General features: G+C 33.9%; 1 protein-coding gene across 1 annotated transcript; it reads left to right on the plus strand.

The window, feature by feature from the left end:
- Positions 1 to 17,707: 17,707 nt before the first annotated feature.
- On the plus strand, positions 17,708 to 18,459 carry LOC116019504 (non-specific lipid-transfer protein 1-like). Its single transcript, XM_031259745.1, has one exon. The coding sequence runs from the start codon at positions 17,847 to 17,849 to the stop codon at positions 18,201 to 18,203; it is 357 nt and encodes a 118-aa protein (XP_031115605.1). The 5' UTR covers positions 17,708 to 17,846; the 3' UTR covers positions 18,204 to 18,459.
- Positions 18,460 to 22,578: the final 4,119 nt, after the last annotated feature.

Genomic DNA, 22,578 nt, shown 5'->3' on the forward strand with positions numbered 1-22,578 from the left:
TTTTTTTTTTTTCCTTATAAAAAAAAAAAAAAAAAAAAAAAAAAAACACCCCTCGTCCCCTCATTTGTTAAAAAATCAACTCCATATTTTTTTGATTGCAAAAAAAAACACCAAAGAACCTATAACTTCTTTGGTGAAAAGAAACCTAATGATTGTCTTATTCAACTCTTAACTTCTTGTCCAATGACCTTTTATAGTTTCTTTTTTTTTTTTCCACAAATTTTGTTTTAAATTATTAAATTATTTACCAAGTCAGTACTGTATATGAAAAAAAAAAAAAGTATACATGCAAGGTTTAATTACGGCCAAATTAGCAGTAATTTTATGAATATGTAATTTTAATTTAAGATTTAATTGCACTATTTTATCAAGGTACTTAGTTTATTGGAGTTTTTTCAGTCGGATCCAATTACAATATGTCTTTAACTTAAAAGGTCAATTTGACACTTTTTCATACAAATTAAACAAATTAGATATGAATAATTTTATCTAATACGGAGTAGTTTTTTATATTATATATGGAAAACTAAACAAAAAATAGTAAACAATATAATTAAGTACAATTTGGAATGAATTTAATAGTAACAAATTATAAATTAATTTCAATCAATTATATATAATAAATTAATAGCAGCTAGTTACAAATTATTTGTAAGTAGTTTTATTAATAAATAAGAATATGTTAAAGATTATTTTAATTTTAAAATTATCCTTAGTTCCAATTTTCAAACAAAAATTATCTTAGCTATGTTTGGCAAACCTAGCTAGACGAAAAGGTAGCTGAAAGCTGAAAAGTAACAGAAAACTGAAAAATTATAAGCTCGAAGCTGAAATCTGAAGAGTTGTTAAGTTAGCTGTTATGCTTAAAAATATTTGGTAAAATTAGCTTTTTTGATAAGCTGATAAATATTAAAAAGACTGAAAATGACATCTTCGTACAATTTAAATAGTTTTAAATTTAAATAGGTTTATTTATATATTAAAATATAAAATATGAAATCAATATATTTTAATAAAATATAAAGTAATAACATATATTTGAAAATATATAAAGTAAAACAAAATGTTTATAATTTATAAGATTAGTTCATACAAAAATTAATGTTCAAACACAAATGTCAAATTAAAAATACAACAAAACATATATTTTGGAAGAAGAAGAGAAAATGCCAAAAAGATTTTAATTGGGAGGGGTAAAGGATGTTATTTATTTAAAATAATAAGGATAAAGATAGAAAAAAGTTAAAAAGTTACAAGCTTATTTTTGAAAAACTATCTAAAGTAGCTTTTCAAAAAGCTATCTAAAGTAACTTTTCAAAATAAACTATTATTTTAAGTTACTAACTTATTTTAAGAAGATTACCAAACAGAGCTTATAATTTATTAATAGCTTATAGAACATTTTCAAAATAAACTTTTATTTAAACTCCTAAATAAGCTCTGCTAAAGAGAGCCTTATCATCTCGAGTATTATAAACGTCACATTGTATCGTACTCAATGTAGTAATTATGTGAGTTTAAGTGGACATGCCTAAATGGATGAGAACCGTGTGAACAATCATTTCTGTCACCAAATTAATTAGTGGATAAAAGCAATGCCCATTAACTTTAGTTTCCGCTTTCGGCGCATGAAATCATCCAAATCTCACCAGAAAATTAAATTTGGACAAATAAATATTAATGGTTTGTGATTGTAGATAATATTTATATTAAAAAAATCATATTTAATATCTGACCCTTCAAATACATAAAAACAATAAAGCTATTCGAAGAATTTTTTTAAACCAAAAACTTTTATCATTTGATGTGGTGATAAAAGAAAAATTACTCAATAACTATCATAAAATTTGCCGATATCACCCGCATTAAAATATAAATTTATTTGTTGATTTTATGACTCAACAACTTACTAACACAATCGTTAAAATAATGAGTAGGTAGGAAATTGAAAAATATGGAAATAATATAGGTATTGTATTACTGAATATTACTTTTGAATAATGAAAATTATTTTTTCCTTCTGCCCATGTATTGGGGTCTATTTATACATATTTTGGACTACAATATTTACTGAATACACAACTATGTCGACCACAAATAAAAAATACATTATTTGTGTACATAAATTATATTATTTGAAAGTACATTATTTGAGTATTAAAAGTACATTATTTTATATACTATCAAATAATATACATACATTCAATACATAAATAATGTACTTTTAGTATATTGTAAATGTATATTGTATTCAGGGAAAATACATTATTTGAGTACTGAAACTACATTATTCAAAATAGGGAAAAAATGTCAAATAAGTCCTTAAACTTTATCTAATTTAAGAAGTGATTTAGGCCCTAAACTTTTTAGCGTCGTAGCAATTAAACTCATCAACATTATTGTATTTTGGTGCAATGAAATCCAAAAATTGATTAGTGACATACTATCACAAGTCACTAAGGTTCTGGTCAACATTCACACAAACTCCAACGATATTTCTAGTAATAAAGTGACCGGCTACGGTCACCAGTGAATCAACGGAGGAGAAGGCAACCACTGAGTTGCCTTCTCACTGAGAAGGCGACCTAGTAGTCACCTTCTCCTGTGAGAAGGTGACCATCTAGGTCTAGGGCTGAGCATCTGGCGGGTTCGAATGGGTCAAGGTCGCGGAGACACCTTGATCTGATATCGGTTTCGATTTTTAAAATCCTATCAGTTTATTTTTTAGTGCAAAACCGTCGGATACTTGGCCGAATTATTCCGACGGATATCCAATTAATCCGTTGGACAGTTCAGTTTTCTAAATTAAAAACTTAAAAATTAATAATTTACTTCATAAAAATAATTTTTTTACAATTTTACATGCACAACTGCACAAGAAAGTCTAAAAGTTGAAAAATACAATACATTAAACTTCAAAAATCAAAATTAAACTTACAAACACTTCACAAATTAAACTGGCATTAAACTTCACAAAATAACATAATTGTATCATACAAAAACTGTGAATTTACAAACTTAAAACATAAAAGTTACAAGCACACTACTGAAACAGGCAACACTCAGCAGGAATATTCTCCATTCTCCAACAGTCCAACCACTCAAAAGTAAGCAGCAACAAATCAGCAAATCAGTATACCACTAACAATTGATATTATCTAATATTGAATATTCTATTCATCTTCTTGATAAGTAACAAAATTAAAGTACAATAATTAATAAGTTCAAACATTGGAAAGTAAACAATTGATTAATTGAATTAATCAATAAAAGAGTGCTCAGATAGTTTTTTTTTTCCATATCAAGTTAGAATTGGGGGCAAATTGTTCAATGAGTATGGCATAAACACCACACTACATAGGCAACATACCAAACTCATTCTATATATTCGGATTTCATGGTGGAAGCATCATCATTGCACAAGAAAGCAAGAATTAATGACAGCATAACTAAATAAGTCCAATACAATGATACAATACTAGTCACCATTGATAAAGGGGACAAAATCCAAAGGCAAAAATCACTACTAATACCTGAGCTCAATGGCAAAAACATTTAAAATGTTACCAAGCCATGAGCAGTTTTCAAATTCCACTTTCCACTTTCCAACACTAATACAGACAGTCATCACTGATCATTCATCAAATAACAAAGTCAAATGGTTTATGCTTTAATAGTTTAAATAGAAGAAATAAGTAACCATACAAGAATAGTAGGCAGTGAAGATCCAACTCCAGAGTTGGATGTGTTGCACAGCTCTGCAAAATGCAAATTGCAAAACAAAAAACAAAAGTTAAAATATAAAAAAAAAGTTGTAGTAATTAGTTAAAAGTTAAAACAAACAAGTTAAAACTTAAAATAGTTACATTTCTCAATCATTTCAACATCATCAATGTTTTCTTCCACAGAGATAGGTTGATTGGCTAACCTCAGCCAATCCTGTACACACAAGTGCCTCAACAATTTTAGGAGTTAGGGAACTCCTAAAAGCATCTAGTACCCTGTCACTGGTATTGAATACTGATTCTGATGCAACAGTAGATATTGAAACATCAAGTAAATCCCTTGCCATTTTAAATAACACAGGGAACCTATCAGAATTCAGCTTCCACCATCTGAGAAGGTCAAAAGAATCCTCCTCATCCACAATAATCTCAGCCAAATACACTTCCAACTTAGTTTTTTTCTTGACAAATCCCCACTCTCCAATCTTTGTTTCTTAATTTGAGATTTCTGTTGCTTCAAAAAAAAATTGAGATTTCTGTAATGATTGAGGTCTCCCAACAGAAACAAAATCAGATGTGATTGAGGGGGCAGATTTTTCAGATTGTTCCTGAACAGAATGGACAGGAAAACAGGCCACATAATCTTCAAACAACTCCTTAAGGCCAACAATAACCTTATCAAACATTGATTCACCCTTTTCCTCACCATATAACTGATTAAACTGTATGGGCATATATTCTATTTTGTCCCTGTGGCCTAAAATATTTGCATAGAATATTAGAAAATTCATTTTTAAGGCTGACCCCAATACTTATCAAACTTTGCCCTCATATTTGTACCCATCAGCTTAACACTGCCATAAGCTTCCACCATATTTGTCAACAGGCAAGATAGATCAGAAACTTCAGAGAAAAAGGTATTAGCAGTCACATACAATGAACCAGAAATCCTAACAGTCATTTCATAAAAGGATTTAAGAATCTTAACCAAATAAACAATGGACTGAAAGCAGGTATATTTTCACTTAAATCAGCCTTAAATGAACTATCATGATCTTCATACACTTCAAACACTTTCTGAAATAACAAAGTAGTATGCAGCATCATATAGGTGATGTTCCACCTAGTAGAAACATCAAGACACAAGGAATTTTTAGCTTCCACCCCAATTAGATCAGCTAGATCCCTAAACTTCTGTACCCTAGCAGGTGAGCTCCTCACATACCTAACAACATCCCTCAATTTCTTAATAGAACTGTCGCATTCTTTCAATCCATCCTGTACAACCAAGTTAAGGATGTGAGCAATGCACCTCATGTGCAAATACTTACACCTAACAGTAGAACAACCCCATGAAACCAACTTCTTTTTCTTCAAGAAACCTAGGGCAGTATCATTACTAGAAGCATTATCAACTGTCACACTAAAGAATGATTTTAGACCCTAGTCCAAAATACAACTCTTTAAAGCCTTTGCAATATTTCCCCCCTTGTGGGAATAGATTGGAACAAATGAAATGATATTCTTTTGGAGCTTCCACTCACTGTCAATGAAATGTGCAGTTATGCACATGTAGTTTATTCCCTAGACTGAGGTCCAAGTATCAGTTGTGATACTGACCCTCTGACTACTAGTCCTAAAATACTTCTTCAAGTTAACCCTCTCATAAAAAAATATCTTGAAAATATCCCTACTAATAGTCCATCTTGAAGGGATTTTAAATCTAGGACAGCAAACTAACACAAACTTCCTAAATCTTTGTCCCTCAACAATCCTAAATAGCAGTTCATCCACAATAATCATCTCAGCTAAGGCTATCCTTATCAAGTCTTGATCAAACACCTAAGTACCCAACACTCATTCAGTGCCTTCGCTACTTTCAGTTCCAGCAGAAGAAGGGGCAGGTTGGAATGTCAGCAGAGATTGCCTTGTATCCTTAGAGTGAGCATTTTTAAGGCAACTTAAAATTTAATTTCTCAGAGAAGAAGCCCCATGTTTCTTAGACTCACATGCAAACATCTTTACACAATATAAACATTTTGCTTTGATGATGACAATGCCCTCATTGTTTTTGATCTTCTCAAAGTGATCCCATACAAGAGATCTAGTGTCAACGTCTTTCCTTATCTTTGGAATAGATGGAGGCAATGACTGTTGAGATTGAGAATTATTTGTCTCTACAGTTGGGGCTTCCACCTCAGGTTGACTCTCAAACAGACCACTAATACTTTTCATCTAAAAAGGGGGAAGTATTAGTGAATGGGAAGTCACTCATGGAAAATCATCAACAAATTGGACACAAGCATCAAGCATGCATACAACATATTATCACATAATTACTTAACAGCCAGAATTGAGAGAAATCCAGATTCAGGCAAATGAGGCAATTGAATTTACTTCATCATGTATACTCTAGATTTCATGTAATGCACATTTCACAGTTACCATTTCAAGGTCCAATATCCATTAACTTGATGTTAATCATGTTATAAATCCAGATCAGGAACATGTCCCTCAGTTCATCATTTTTTGATTTTATTTAAAGGCTTCCACCATTTAAGGTAAACTGGAGATCTCACAAATTACATATAACTAAGGGACATATCACAAATTGGATATCAAAGTAAACTAGAGACCTCACAGATTACATATAACTGAGGGAAATATCACAAATTGGATATCAAAGTAAACTGGAGATCTCACAGATTACATATAACTGAGGGACATATCACAAATTGGCTTGGATATCAAAGTAAACTGAAGATCTCACATATATTACATATAACTGAGAGACATATCACAAATTGGATATCAAAGTAAACTAGAGATCTCACAGATTACGAAATAGATGACAATAAACTTAAAAAATCAAACTAGGGTTTCAAATAAGTCTGTGTTTCCACCAGAAATGACAATATATCACCAATACATATCACAAATTCGAAATAGATGACAATAAACTTAAGAAATCAAACCAGGGTTTTAGATAAGTCAGTGCTTCCACCAGAAATGACAATATATCACCAATACGTATCACACATTCGAAATAGATGATAATAAACTTAGCAAATCAAACTAGAGTTCCAGATAAGTCAGTGCTTCCACCGGAAATCCACAATATATCACAATACATCACACAAAAAATCACAAAATTGCAATATATGAATAAATTAAATTAGGGTTTTTGCGATTTACTTCGTTTCTTACAAATTCCCGGCCTGGAGAACAAGGGCTTCTAGCACAAATATCACCACTCTAACGGTCCACGACACCAGTAACACCACCACTCCACCAGGGCTTGAGGGCTTCCACCACTCGAAGAGTCGAGGTCACGAACAGAACCAGCGCCCACCGGACTACCAGAGTACACAACTCAGGGAGACAGACACTCACTGTGAGTGAATTAGTGAAATCGGAGAAGAGAAGTCGAGAAGATAGTCAAAGACTAAAGAGAATGAGAGATTGAGAGAATCAGAGAATGAGAAAGTGAGAAACCAAAGCTAGGGCTGTGCAAGAGCCAAGAGGACAGAGTCATAGAGGTCACGACTACGCAAATGAGGAGACACTGAACTCTTTTTCAGTATCAACACACACACACACACACACACACACACACACACACACACTATAAGCACAAACGATTTTGTATCCTAGCAGCCCTACGTAGCCCTAATTTAATTCGAATAATCGAGCGGGTCAGAAGCCAAAATACCCCACCCAATCCGAAACCGTTAAACCGACATTGTTTTGATCTTCGGTTCGGTTTACCGGTTTCGATTTCTGTTCGGTTCGGTGATGTTTAATCGGACCGTGGTTCGGTCGGTTTTCTCAAGTTGGTCGGTTCTTGCACAGCCCTATCTAGGTCGCCTTCTCATAGGAGAAGGCAACCCAGTGGCTATCTTCTCTAGTGAGAATGCAATTGCCTTCTTCTTCGTGGATTCACCGGGGACCGTTTTACGGTCACCGGTCACTTTATTGTCGGAGTTGTCCGGAATGTTCTCCGGAATCCTAGTGACTTGTGATAGCAGGTCACTAACTGGTTTTTGGACTTCATTGCACCAAAATACAATATGGATGTGTTTAATTGCTACTTTAAAAAGTTTAGGGGCTTAATTGACAAGTTTAGGAGCTTAATTAATTTTTTCAGATAAAATTTAGGGTTTATTTAACTCTTTTCTCTTCAAAATAATGTACATTCAGTACTCAAATAATGAAATTTTAGTATATTAAACATGTATTTTTTTTTTATGATTCACACAACACGTAATCTGCGGATCATTGCATGGTCCACATAAAAATTTGCCTATTTTTACCAAGTCATATCCTCTAGGATCTTTTCTATCTCTCCTTCATTTTCAAATTGAGAATTCACAATGTGTAAGCTCCAACTTGCGGGGATATTGCAACATGAAGCAAGTGTACTTATGTAGTTCAAAAAAGAAAGGAGAAAAATAAATAAATTAGTGATGTAATAGACAAAAGCTAGCTGATTAGTACTGTTGATTAGTTGGCAGTTTGTTAAGCTGGAACGTGTCCTCTTCGCTATAAAAATAAGCCCAAGCTGTGTAATCAGGAAAAGTGGTGAATAAAGTCCCATAACATTTAACTTCAATTTATCCAAATAAGTGACTGATCGAAGCAATGAATTTCTCCACCCACCAAACACTTCCTAGCACTTTCGATCATAATGTTTCTAGAACCATGAACAAAATCTTATGGAAAAGAGTTAAATCCAGCCCTGGTACTCCGACTATGTTGATTTTTCAAAATTAGTCCCCGACTTTTAATTTGGACAATTTAAGTCCATTGACTTTCAAATTCTTTCCAATGTTGGCTCTTTCATCAAATTTTGGTTAAGTTGAGGTCAAATGAAGGGGTAAAATTGTCCGTTCACCAGTATAGTGTATTATTACTCGTATTTCTCCTGTCCTATACTCTATATATATGAATATAATCTCAGTCGAGGAGACTTCGTCTGAAATTATATGGCTTTGATTGAGACTTCGACTGAGATTATATTCATATGCAACGTATATGACAGGAGAAATACGAGTAATAATACACTAAACATGTAAACGAACAATTTTACCCCTTCATTTGAACTCAACTTAACCAAAATTTGACAAAAAGACCAACATTAAAAAGAATTTAAAAGTCAAGGGACCTAAATTGTCCAAATTAAAAGTCAGAGACTAATTTTGGAAAATCAACATAGTCGGAGGACCATTGCTGGAATTAACTCTTATGGAAAATGTTTAAATTCAATTCATTGCAATAACTTTTATTTTAATATCCGAACCCATATGGATAAAAATTAAAAAAAAAAAAACCTGAATTCAAAGGCGCAAATTATATTGTGGACCATGGTCATGGCTGATACTGCAGTTGTATTGAACGGATACTGCAGTTATGTTGAACTGATACTGCAGTTGTGTTGAAAGGGAACTGTAGTTTCGCGGAACAGAGGTCGTTTCATGACTTCATCTGTTCAACACACTGCAGTATCACTTCAATACAACTGCAGTATCCATTCAACACAACTGCAGTATCGTATCAGTTCAACACAATTGCAGTTCCAGACGGATGAAACGGTCTCTGTTCCACGCAACTGCAATTCCCTATCAACACAACTACAATATCAGTTCAACACAACTGCAATATCCGTTCAACACAACTGCAGTATCAGCCATGGTGCATGGTCGACGGTATAACGACTGCATCTAAGGTTGTGATAGAGTTAATTAACTCGAATAGCCTGAATTAATTAAAACTAATGATTAAAGAGATAAACAATAATAACTCAACAAAAAAAAAAAAGAGATAAATAATAAAGACAAAGTATAAAGCTTAAAGGAGACATGCAATTCTCTTGTATTAAGAATTCTTGTAATGTGATTGGAATGTAGATATTGATGTCTTAATAAAGACAATAGGGAAAATATATATACTAAACCCATCCCCTAAATCGGCCTATAAAAAAAGGGTGGGCGGTTATGGCTATTGCCCAAGCTCNGGATGTGTTTAATTGCTACTTTAAAAAGTTTAGGGGCTTAATTGACAAGTTTAGGAGCTTAATTAATTTTTTCAGATAAAATTTAGGGTTTATTTAACTCTTTTCTCTTCAAAATAATGTACATTCAGTACTCAAATAATGAAATTTTAGTATATTAAACATGTATTTTTTTTTTATGATTCACACAACACGTAATCTGCGGATCATTGCATGGTCCACATAAAAATTTGCCTATTTTTACCAAGTCATATCCTCTAGGATCTTTTCTATCTCTCCTTCATTTTCAAATTGAGAATTCACAATGTGTAAGCTCCAACTTGCGGGGATATTGCAACATGAAGCAAGTGTACTTATGTAGTTCAAAAAAGAAAGGAGAAAAATAAATAAATTAGTGATGTAATAGACAAAAGCTAGCTGATTAGTACTGTTGATTAGTTGGCAGTTTGTTAAGCTGGAACGTGTCCTCTTCGCTATAAAAATAAGCCCAAGCTGTGTAATCAGGAAAAGTGGTGAATAAAGTCCCATAACATTTAACTTCAATTTATCCAAATAAGTGACTGATCGAAGCAATGAATTTCTCCACCCACCAAACACTTCCTAGCACTTTCGATCATAATGTTTCTAGAACCATGAACAAAATCTTATGGAAAAGAGTTAAATCCAGCCCTGGTACTCCGACTATGTTGATTTTTCAAAATTAGTCCCCGACTTTTAATTTGGACAATTTAAGTCCATTGACTTTCAAATTCTTTCCAATGTTGGCTCTTTCATCAAATTTTGGTTAAGTTGAGGTCAAATGAAGGGGTAAAATTGTCCGTTCACCAGTATAGTGTATTATTACTCGTATTTCTCCTGTCCTATACTCTATATATATGAATATAATCTCAGTCGAGGAGACTTCGTCTGAAATTATATGGCTTTGATTGAGACTTCGACTGAGATTATATTCATATGCAACGTATATGACAGGAGAAATACGAGTAATAATACACTAAACATGTAAACGAACAATTTTACCCCTTCATTTGAACTCAACTTAACCAAAATTTGACAAAAAGACCAACATTAAAAAGAATTTAAAAGTCAAGGGACCTAAATTGTCCAAATTAAAAGTCAGAGACTAATTTTGGAAAATCAACATAGTCGGAGGACCATTGCTGGAATTAACTCTTATGGAAAATGTTTAAATTCAATTCATTGCAATAACTTTTATTTTAATATCCGAACCCATATGGATAAAAATTAAAAAAAAAAAAACCTGAATTCAAAGGCGCAAATTATATTGTGGACCATGGTGCATGGTCGACGGTATAACGACTGCATCTAAGGTTGTGATAGAGTTAATTAACTCGAATAGCCTGAATTAATTAAAACTAATGATTAAAGAGATAAACAATAATAACTCAACAAAAAAAAAAAAGAGATAAATAATAAAGACAAAGTATAAAGCTTAAAGGAGACATGCAATTCTCTTGTATTAAGAATTCTTGTAATGTGATTGGAATGTAGATATTGATGTCTTAATAAAGACAATAGGGAAAATATATATACTAAACCCATCCCCTAAATCGGCCTATAAAAAAAGGGTGGGCGGTNCCATGGTGCATGGTCGACGGTATAACGACTGCATCTAAGGTTGTGATAGAGTTAATTAACTCGAATAGCCTGAATTAATTAAAACTAATGATTAAAGAGATAAACAATAATAACTCAACAAAAAAAAAAAAGAGATAAATAATAAAGACAAAGTATAAAGCTTAAAGGAGACATGCAATTCTCTTGTATTAAGAATTCTTGTAATGTGATTGGAATGTAGATATTGATGTCTTAATAAAGACAATAGGGAAAATATATATACTAAACCCATCCCCTAAATCGGCCTATAAAAAAAGGGTGGGCGGTTATGGCTATTGCCCAAGCTCGCCCGTGCCTGGCCTTGAGCCCAACACCGAGCTCGGTCTTGGGCACTCAGGGTTGTGCTTCGTCGAGCTCGACCTTGGGGCCTCGAGGCTGACCGGGGCTAGCCTTTGGTGTCCGAGCCCGCGATCACTAAGGTCAACCCAAATTATCTTGATCTGCTTCATTAGGTCGGTTTGCTTCGGACCCTTCTCCAATATGTCCCATCAGGTTACTATACTAATTTATATAAATGACAAAGCTACAAGGTCTCTAGTATTATAATTCATAATTTGACCAATTATTTGACCAATTACCTCTTTTATTTTTAATTTACAATGGAAACTAAATAAAAGGCTAAAATACTTGTGCAACTATAAAAGTATTATTATCGCCCATTATATATAGTAGTAAATGAATGGAAAAAAAAACAGTGGCATGCCATCAACAAAAATATATTTTTTTTCGATAGTAATTAAATGGTACAGAGTATTATACTACAATACCCTTTTTAGATATAATAAATAATTGTTGTAAATTCTCATGCAGATTCATCAATCGTCAATATATCGATAGAGTAAGTTTTGTTTACCTATTTTAAAGAAAAAGAAAAACGAGTAGAAGTAGAAGAAGAGAGAAAAAGAAATAAAAATTTCCACACCAAAATGTAACAAGAAATTATTGATTAAACATACAATAAGTATTTTTTGTACTGTCATAGAAGTATTTTACTTCTCGTGAAAACTAGTGAAAGTACTACAACACTAAGAGACGAGCAAGGACGATAGAAATAAAATGATTGGGAACAAAAATAAATACACTCCAATCTTAATAGGATTGTTACAGAAATATACCTTTTGGACATGTAAATGCTCACACTGGCTTCCACCATGTGGTGACTCCGGAAAGACAAATAAAAAGTATAAAATAATAAATATTGATATTTATCTAATAATCCAATCTCATATACAATAGAGCTACTTTATTAAAAAAAAAAAATTTTATACTATTTCGGGCATTATCTAAACTAAGAATATATTCTTTTTATATCCAACTATATATTCCCGTCAGAATCTTGAACTTCAACATTTTGGGAATATTGGGGAGATGCTCGTTCGAAAATACAAGTAGCATGTGCTGAACACAGCTCCGTTATGTGTTATATTCTTTCAATCTGAAAGTAAAATAAAATTATTATAAGAAAAAAATATTAGTAACAAAAATAATTACTGACAAGTACAGAAATCCCTAACTAAAGATATTATATATGTTTTTGTGAGAGTTAAAATTACTCTAGCTAAAATTTTTGAATAATTGGGCCCATGCCTATACGGATTAAGAAGCAACACAATACACAATCCTGAAAAGTTAATAAATACATTTTTATATTAATACATATTTTATATGTCATCCAGAATTTAAATTATATTACAAATTCTAGATCTTATGCCAACCAACACGTGAGCTGACATTTATTATTTTCAATATATTATTATGAATTTAAGATCCGACATACCAAGTTGTAAATTTTATTTGTGGTGTATGACATTAGTTGTAAATTTTGAATAGTTGGGTCCATACCTATATGACTATATCAATTAAGAAACTACACAACATACAATCCCTAATAATTAATAAATACATTTTTTATATTAATTACATATTTTATATGACAATCAAAATTTCTATTATATTAAGAATTCTAGATCTTACCTACCAACAAATGAGCTGCCGTTATACGTTTCCATTATATTATTACGAATTTAAGATCTGACTTACCAAGTTGTGAAAATCAAATTTTTTTTTGTTTTTTTTTTGTTTTGGAGTGTATGAAATAGTCGTAATTTTTTAATTATTGAGTCCATGCCTATATCGATTAAGAAACATTTACAATATAAAACCCTGAATAATTAATAAATACATTTTAATATTAATTACATATTTTATATGATAGTCAATATTTTCATTATATTACTAATTCTAGATCTTACCTACCAACACATGAGCTAGCATTATAATTTCTGTTATATTGTTATGAATTTATGATCCGACATACCAAGTTGTGATCGAAAATCGGCGTTCTTTTTCTTTTTTTTTTTTGGGTGGGGCATGGCATTAGTTAAAATTTTAAAATAGTTGGGTCCATGCCTATATAGATTAAGAAGAAAACACAATATACAATCCAGAATAATTAATGAATACATTTTTATATTAATTACATAATTTATATGTCAGCCAAAATTTCAATTATATTACAAATTCTAATCTTACCTACCAACATAGGAGCTGGCATTTAATATTTTCATTATATTTTTACGAATTTAATTAAGATCCGACATACCAAGTTGTATAAATCTTTATTGATTGTTACACGTTTAAGATCCGTAATCTCAAGTTTAGAAAATCTTTATGGTTCGTTGAGCTGTAAATTTCCAATTTAATTTGTATTTATTTTAATAACATAATAAATTTCAATTGATAATATCGAATTGAAAAGTGTTTGCAATCAAAAAAATATGGAGTTGATTTTTTAACAAATGAGGGGTGTTTTTTTTTACTATGGAAAAAATACAAACATTTTTGTGGGGTCTACTAGTTTGAAAAATGACAGAGAACAACAATGCAACGGACACGTATAAGAAACTACTGTACCTAGCACTACACACGCCAGCTGGCCTGGGCGCTTAAAAGAATTATTATTATTTTTTTCTTTTACTATTTTAGAATTTGTTTTCTCTTTTTTTTGTCCCTTTTTTGCTCTTCTCTCTTCCCCTCTCTCTCCTTACTTAAATCTGAAAAAGCCAATAAAAATTCATACATTTAAGTTTGCTCTAAGACTCAAAGGTCTAGATCTAGACCTACAAGTGTCATATAGCTATGGCTATTAATTGCCATAGCTATGCATAGTCGCCGGATGAAGACAACTTCTCTGCCAAGCAACTTTTAGTTTTATTGTTTATATATATATTAAAAAAAACTGTCCATACATCTGTTGAGTGAGTATCACATAAGAAAGAATATATATGTAACATGTCTAGTGACCATCAGTAGTAACTTGATGCATAATTAATTTTAAGATTCATCCACGTTTAACTAAATGTGAAAGTTTTGGTATAAATCAACCCTAAATCTCCAAGCTAATTGCCTGACATTTAGAAATGCATATAACTTAACGTGATAATTAATCACGGTAAAATTTTTATGTGGACCATGACCTACACAACGTTGTGTGGACCATAAAAATATTTTTTAATATACTAAAAATATTATTTACATATAGAATATACATTATATAAAATAGGGATAAGGGTCAAATAGACCCTCGAACTATAATCAATTGTGCAATTAGGTCCTCGAACAATAAAAAGCTTCAATTAGGCCCCGAACTTGTTATTTTGGGGCAAATAGACCCTTTAACCTATTTGTGACCTATAATTGCAGGTCACCAAAAATTCCGGCCAACTCCGGCGAAGTTCCGGCAAACAACACAAAACCATCCACCACCGGCGACCGCAACTTCGCCGGACGATCGCCGGAGTTGGCCGGAATTTTTGGTGACCTGCAATTATAGGTCACAAATAGGTTAAAGGGTCTATTTGACCCAAAATAACAAGTTCGGGGGCCTAATTGAAGCTTTTTATTATTCGAGGGCCTAATTGCACAATTGATTATAGTTTGAGGGTCTATTTGACCCTTATCCCTATAAAATAATATACTTTCTATAAGTATGCCCTTATAGCTCAGTGGTAGAGCGTCAGTCTTCTAAACTGAAGGTCTGTACAATCCTGCATAGGGGCATTTGTAATCATTGTTTAATTTTTTTAATAATTTGTCAATGTTTTCTAATTTATATTTTATGCATACTAGAATTTTTTTTTCTTTTTATATAAATGGACATTAAATTTAATATTAAGAGTATTTACTATTGTTTTTTAATTTTTGTTTTTTAGTACTATTTTTTAATTTTTTTTATTTGTACTGTTTCGAAACATTATTCATTAAAATATAAAATCAGAGAGCAAGTAAAGTAACAATCGTTATACTGTGGACCATAGGTCATGGTTGATACTGCAGTTGTGTTGAACTGATACTGCAATTGTGTTGAAATGATACTGCAGTTGTGTTGAAAGGGAACTGCATTTGTGCGGAACAGAGGCCGTGTCATTCATCTGGAACTGTAGTTGTGTTGAACGGATACTGCAGTTGTGTTGAAAAGATACTACAGTTGTGTTGAACGGATGAATGGCCAGTTTCCTTTCAACACAACTGCAGTATCTTTTCAACACAACTGCAGTATCCGTTCAACACAACCGCAGTATCAACTATGATCATGGTCCACAATATAATTTGCGGTAAAGTAATAAGAACACAAAGTAAATTAGAGAATCTTGTATAAATCGCCTTAAGCTATTAAGATTAAGTTATTATGCCATGGATCCGGGACCACCTTGCAAGGAGAACCCAAGTTAATATTTACCATTTCAGAACTCTGTTAACAATTTTAGAACTCTATGTTCAAAATTTTTGAAAACTATGTTCACAATTTTTGAACTCTATATTCACAATTACAGAAGTCTATGCTCACAATTTCATAACTCTATATTCACAATTTCATAAATCTATATTCAATAATATAACACAATTTTTTAATCTATATAACAAAATTGTGAATATAGATTGAGTTTAAAAATTGAGAATATTGAGTAATGTAATTTTGTATATTAAGATATAAAATTGTGAAAATAAAGTTCTAAAATTGTGAACATACAATTCTAAAATTATGAACATAGATTTTTAAATTTGTGAACATAAACTTGGGTCCACCTTGCAAGGTGGACCCATGTCCATAACATAATTTGCCATAAAAATAAGCCCCAAGCTGTGTAATCAGGAAAAGTGGTGAATAAAGTCCCATAAGTGATTGATCGAAGCAATGAATTTCTCCACCCACCAAACACTTCCTAGCACTTTCGACCATAATGTATTAATGTTTCTAGAACCATGAACAAAACCTTATGGAAAATGTTTAAATTCAATTCACTGCAATAACTTTTATTTTAATATCTAAACCCTTATGGATAAAAAAAAAACCTGAATTCAAAGGACTCATTTAAGGTTGTGATAAAATTAATTAACCCGAATAACCTGAATTAATTACAACCAGTGATTAAAGAGATAAACAATAATAACTCAACAAAAAAAAAAAAAAGAGAAATAATAAAGACAAAGTATAGAGCTTGAAGGAGACAATATAATTGTCTTGTATTAAGAATTCTACTTGTAATGTGATTACAATGTAGATGTTGATCTCCTAACAAAGACAATAGGAAAAATATATATGCATCCCGTAAATCGGCCTATAAGGCGTTTATGGCCATTGACCAAGCTTGCCCGTGCCTGGCCTTGAGCCCAACACCGAGCTCGGTCTTGGGCACTTAGGGTTGTGCTTCGCCGGGCTCGGTCTTGGGCACTTAGGGTTGTGCTTCGCCGGGCTCGACCTTAGGCCTCAAAATCGGGTACGGAGTCGGCCTGGGGGCCTCGAGGCTGGCCACGGAGCCGGCCTTGGGCAGAGCATCGCACTCGGCCTTGAGGCCTCAGGGTCGGCCATGAAGTCGTCCTTAGCTAGGCACCCAGGGCTGAGCGCTTAGCCCGACCTTGGGCACCCTGGGCCAAGCGCTGAGCTCAACCTTCAAACCTCGAGGCCAGCGCAGCCACGAAGCCAGCCTTAGGCACCTGGGGCCGAGCGTCGAGCTTGGCCTTGGGCACCTAGGCGCTGAGCTCAGCCTTGGGGCCTCGAGGCTGGCCACTGGACCAGCCTTTGGTGTCCGAGCCTGTAATCACTAAGGTCAGCCCGGATTGTCTTGATCTGCTTCATCGGGTCGGTTTGCTTCGGACCCTTCTCCAATGTGTCCCATCAGGTTTCTATATTGATTTATATAAACGACAAAGCTACAAGGTCTCTAGTATCATAATTCATAAACGCATTAGTAAATATTTAACACTAACTAATTTAGTTCAGACACACCAATTCAAATATATGGTGCGCATAGTGCACACATTAGTAATTAAGGTGGGCGACACTATCATATCTGAGATTTTGCAATTCCTAATCCCCATCATATTACCACTACTTTAAATACATCCCCACTTCTCTAAACTCCCCACACCTTAAACTCAAAATTAATTCAATTCTCACAGTACAGCCACACAATATGACGCCTAACCTCAAATTCTCAACGCTCATAATCTGCCTCCTGGTGCTGCTGGCGCCGTGCAGCGAGGCCGCGGTCTCCTGCAACACGGTGTTCAACAGCCTTGTCCCCTGCCTTAGCTACGTCATGAACGGCGGCAAGAAGGTGCAGCCGGCGTGCTGCCGTGGCATCAAGTCCCTCTACGCTGCCGCCAAGACGGCCACAGATCGCCGGAGCGTGTGCTCGTGCTTGAAGTCCGCTGCCTCATCCATTAGTGGTATCAACTTCAAGTATGCCGCTCAGCTGCCTGGGAAATGTGGTGTTAAGAATATACCCTTCCAAATTGGCCCAAAAGTTGACTGCTCAAAGGTCAAGTAAGCAAAGCTCCTGGGAATGAATTATTGAAGGTTACCTTGATCATATAATGGGTTGTATTAGATGCAGCATACATATATACATATATGCTGGAACAAAATTGAAATAAAAATAAGCTAGATTTCAAAATATATAATGTACTTTGTACTACATATTTTATGAAATATCTTGTACTACTATACCTAACATGGATGTGCTATTTCCCTTAGTATTTATGGGTTGCATATGATATGATTTGGTTGATCTTAATTAAATTAAACTATATCATATGTGCCTTGCTTGTTTGTTTAATCTGCATAAATGGCATTCAAGTCTAGCTTATTTTAAGAAAACTCCTATCCCATTTTGCTATTATACTATCACAAGTGAGTAAAGCACTGGGATGTAAAAAATACAATTAAATACAACATCTAAAAACTTAAATAGTCCTATTAAACAACGGCAACAATTGAGTTGACTACAACACCCGGGCATTCAAGCATTGTAACATATATGTCTCTATACTTCTACACGAATCATTATACCATAGGTCATGGTTCACCTTATTATTAGCTAAATCACTGAAATAAGGTTACGTTCATTTTTTTTTTTACACTAAAATATCATTTTTTTAATACATTGAATATTATTTTTTGAAGGTTTATTTTTTGTATATTGAAGGTTAATCATATTATTTGGTATACTGTCTAAAAATGAACTTTTACTACATTAAAAATGAACGTTCAATATACTAAAAATGAACATTTATCTTTTTTTTTTTTAAAGAAGAATGTATTAATTAAAAAAGAGTGTTGGGGTGGCAAAACCCCATAGTCATACAAAAGGGTCGACTGAACAGATGCTGGCAAGAGATTGCAGTAAAAAAAAAAAAAAAAAAAAAAAGAGGGATGCCCGAGGGTGCAACCGATTGATGCTAAAGTATCAGCGACCTAGTTAGCTTCATGGTAAGAATGAGTCAATGAGGCCGACCAAGATGAGAGCAGATGGCAAATGGTGTTGACTGATTGGCGAATCTTCCGTGGCACATAAGCCTCAAGATGGAGAATGAGATGGTCAAGAACCGATGAGTCTACTTCAATAAAATTAGGCTTTCGGGCAACCAGATCGCACCATCACATGGCAAACGCGAGAGCCAGAGCTTCCGCTTCGAAAGCGCAAGAAGCCGAGAGGGGAAAATGTAATGCTGCAACCAGAGAACCGTCAGAGTTCCGAAGCACCGCTCCTCCTCCACAAGAGGCTGAGGAGAAAGATGCATCAGAATTAAGTTTCAAGTGTCCGGATGGAGGACAGTGCCATTTAATCGAGAGGGTTTGCTTGGGTCTCGGGACAGCGAAAGAAGCCACCAAACCGAAGTCAATGAATTTGTGGTCCGAGGAATAACTAGAGCGAAGGGGATGAACAACAGACAGAGTAAAAAAAAATTCATGCTTCAGTAGTACAAAAAAATCCATACGCTACACCGCTACACTAGTACTGCCGCTGAAAGTGTAGGCTTTCCGTGGCACCCGTAACGGGTGCCGCAGAAAGCATATAATTTTATATTTTTTTAATTAAATACTTTCCGCAACACCTGTAGCTCAGCGGGTGCCGCGGAAAGTATTTATTTATTATTTTCATTATGACTTTATGTGGCACCCGCCGGGCTACGGGTGCTGCGGAAAGTGTTTTTTTTTTTTAATTACCGCCGTAAATTTTTTTAAAAAAATATTTTAAACTAATTTTACAAATTACCCAACTTTTTGTATTCAAAACCTACACAGCTGTACAAAATTTTCCAAATCCACCAAATCAAAATCAAAATTTATAAAACTAATAACAACAAATTAAACCTATATCTATCTATTCACAATGATATTTTCAAACCAAAACAAATGACTAATTTCAAATTAACCAACACAAATAACTATTTTCAAACAAACACAAATAACTAATTTAAAACCAACACAACTATTTCAAACCAACACAAACATCATCAGAATATACTTCACAATTAATAAACATGCATCACAATATACTTATATCAATTAATAACAATAGAGATAATAATGTTTAAACGAAATAAAGTTTAAACGCACTCTTCTAGAAAATATTTTGTCCACAACTCTCGAACTTCTTCTACTTCGTCCACAGAGTAGGTGGTTTCTTCCAATGCCTACAAAAGAAATTAATTAATCAAATTAGTCAACATATTAATTTATAAATTATAGCTCTATTTAAATTACTTGCCGTATCTAAACAATCAACCATCGAATACTTGATCGATCACTTCATGCAAGCTTGAGAAAATTTACCACCTTCATGAATCAAGAGGTTATAATTTTTCCATAAGATCCGATCCAAAGAATATAGCAAGACATTAAGTGGCAAAGGGTAGTAGAAACAATACTGCAATTCGCATGGGATTCTGCTGATGGCCCTGTCAGCCACCAAACCTGGCAGACAGTACGCATTGAGGAAGCAAAACTAAGATTAATGTCCAGAAGATTAGAAAAATATTGCCAAATTCTCTAAACGCATGGACAGATCCACAAACAGTTTCCAACAGAACGGGCAAACAGAGTGGAGATGGAAACCAAATTTGCGAACACAATTCGGGAAAGGGAGATAGCTGCAAAGGAGCCTCCACAGGAAAACACAGATTTTAAGGGGTATAATTCTAGACCAAATGTGGGAAGAGGTCAGGGTGACGCACCTTGTTGGACGGAAAAGATTATACACTGTTGAGAAGGTGAATTTTCCAGAGGAGGAAGGCTGCCAGATCAAATTCCACGGGCTTCATCACCGTCAGTCGCCCTCGCTCTCCTTCCGAGTATCAGGTCCCGAGCCTTAGTCCTTCCCTCATCAATATATGTTTGCCTTCTTTTGTGGGAAAGAATAAACGTGCAGTGTTTTCTTATATTGAGGATATGATCAAACAAATACTGCTTAAAAGTGTGGCTCACTATGCTTACATTTTCTATGAGTGTTTTCTTGCTTCAGAGTCGTTATGTTTAGCAATTGAGAAGGCTATGAATAGTGTTTTGTGGGGATCTGGTGGTGCTGATAGAAGAAGAATTCATTGGATGGCTTGAGATCATATATGTGCCCCTAAGAAATTTGGTGGACTTGGTTTCAAGGATCTTCGTGCTTTTAATTTAGCAATATTAGGGAAACAATCCTGGCATTTCCTTATTAAACTACAAAGTCTGTGGCTGAGTTTACAAAGCAAGTACTTCCCTAAAACTTCGTTTATTGATGCTTCTTTAGGCAGCTAGTTTCTATTGGTGGAGTATTATAACTGCAAATGAGATGGTTTGTAGTGGAGTAAGACACAGGATCGGAAATAGTGAGACCACGCTAATTTGGGGTCATCCTTAGCTATTGAATACCTCAAACCCAATGATTAAAACTTTTATGCCTACCAGTTTATAGGGATCTAAGGTTTCTAGTTTGATTGATAGGGAGAATATGACTTGGGACTACCTCAATTGAGAGACAATTTCATTCTTGAGGATGTGGAGCAAATTATTAGAATCCTTATAAGCCCTTCCTATGATGACTCATGCTGCTGGTAGGGATCCAAGAGGATATTACAGAGTGAAAATGGCTATAGATGCATTAAAGCTGAATTTGTTGAGACTAGTGGAGCTTTTAACAAATGGTCAATCCTATGGAAAATTAAAGTCACCAAAATGGACAACATTACTTTGGAGTGCACTAAGAGGAATTCTACCCACTACTACCAATTTAATAATGAAGAGGGTGGAGGTGAGTTCTTTATGTAAGATCAATAATACTGTCTAAACATACAGAATGAATCTACGAGTAACCTAACCTCGTAGTAGCGGAAGCCTAAGTCGTGTTAATCTCCATGTTGATCTCCAGCCATAGTTGATGCTTTGTTGTGTTGCCTTGTGTTAGTCGTTTTGTCTCACACTTCACACTTAACTCAGAACCCTAGATGGTGTCCTGGTATTTTCTGAGCAGTATGAGTACCAAAACTGAATTAAGGTGTTATATATTATCTGTTCTGCATCCCATCAATGCAGGCTTTATATATATAGGCATAATGGTGGATTGGACTTAAACCTAGATGTCCAATCCAACTTATAACTTAATGGGCCTAGTCCACTTGCACCACATTATTAAGACCCACAATATATAATATATATTGTATTGGAAAAATTCTTACAGTCTCGCACTTGGTGCAAGTACTAGCACAACTCTCATCAAAGAACAAAACACATGAATCATAGCGATATGTCCTCTACTCGACAGAGTAGTATCTTCTATGTATCACATGCATTTTTATTCCCCAACTTAAATCCTTTATGAACAAACCCAACATTTAATTTATTGTTGGTACCAAATTGTACAAAAGAGTACACTTCATGATCTC

Source organism: Ipomoea triloba, chromosome 1, assembly GCF_003576645.1.
Source record: "Ipomoea triloba cultivar NCNSP0323 chromosome 1, ASM357664v1".
NCBI classification, from domain to species: domain Eukaryota; kingdom Viridiplantae; phylum Streptophyta; class Magnoliopsida; order Solanales; family Convolvulaceae; genus Ipomoea; species Ipomoea triloba.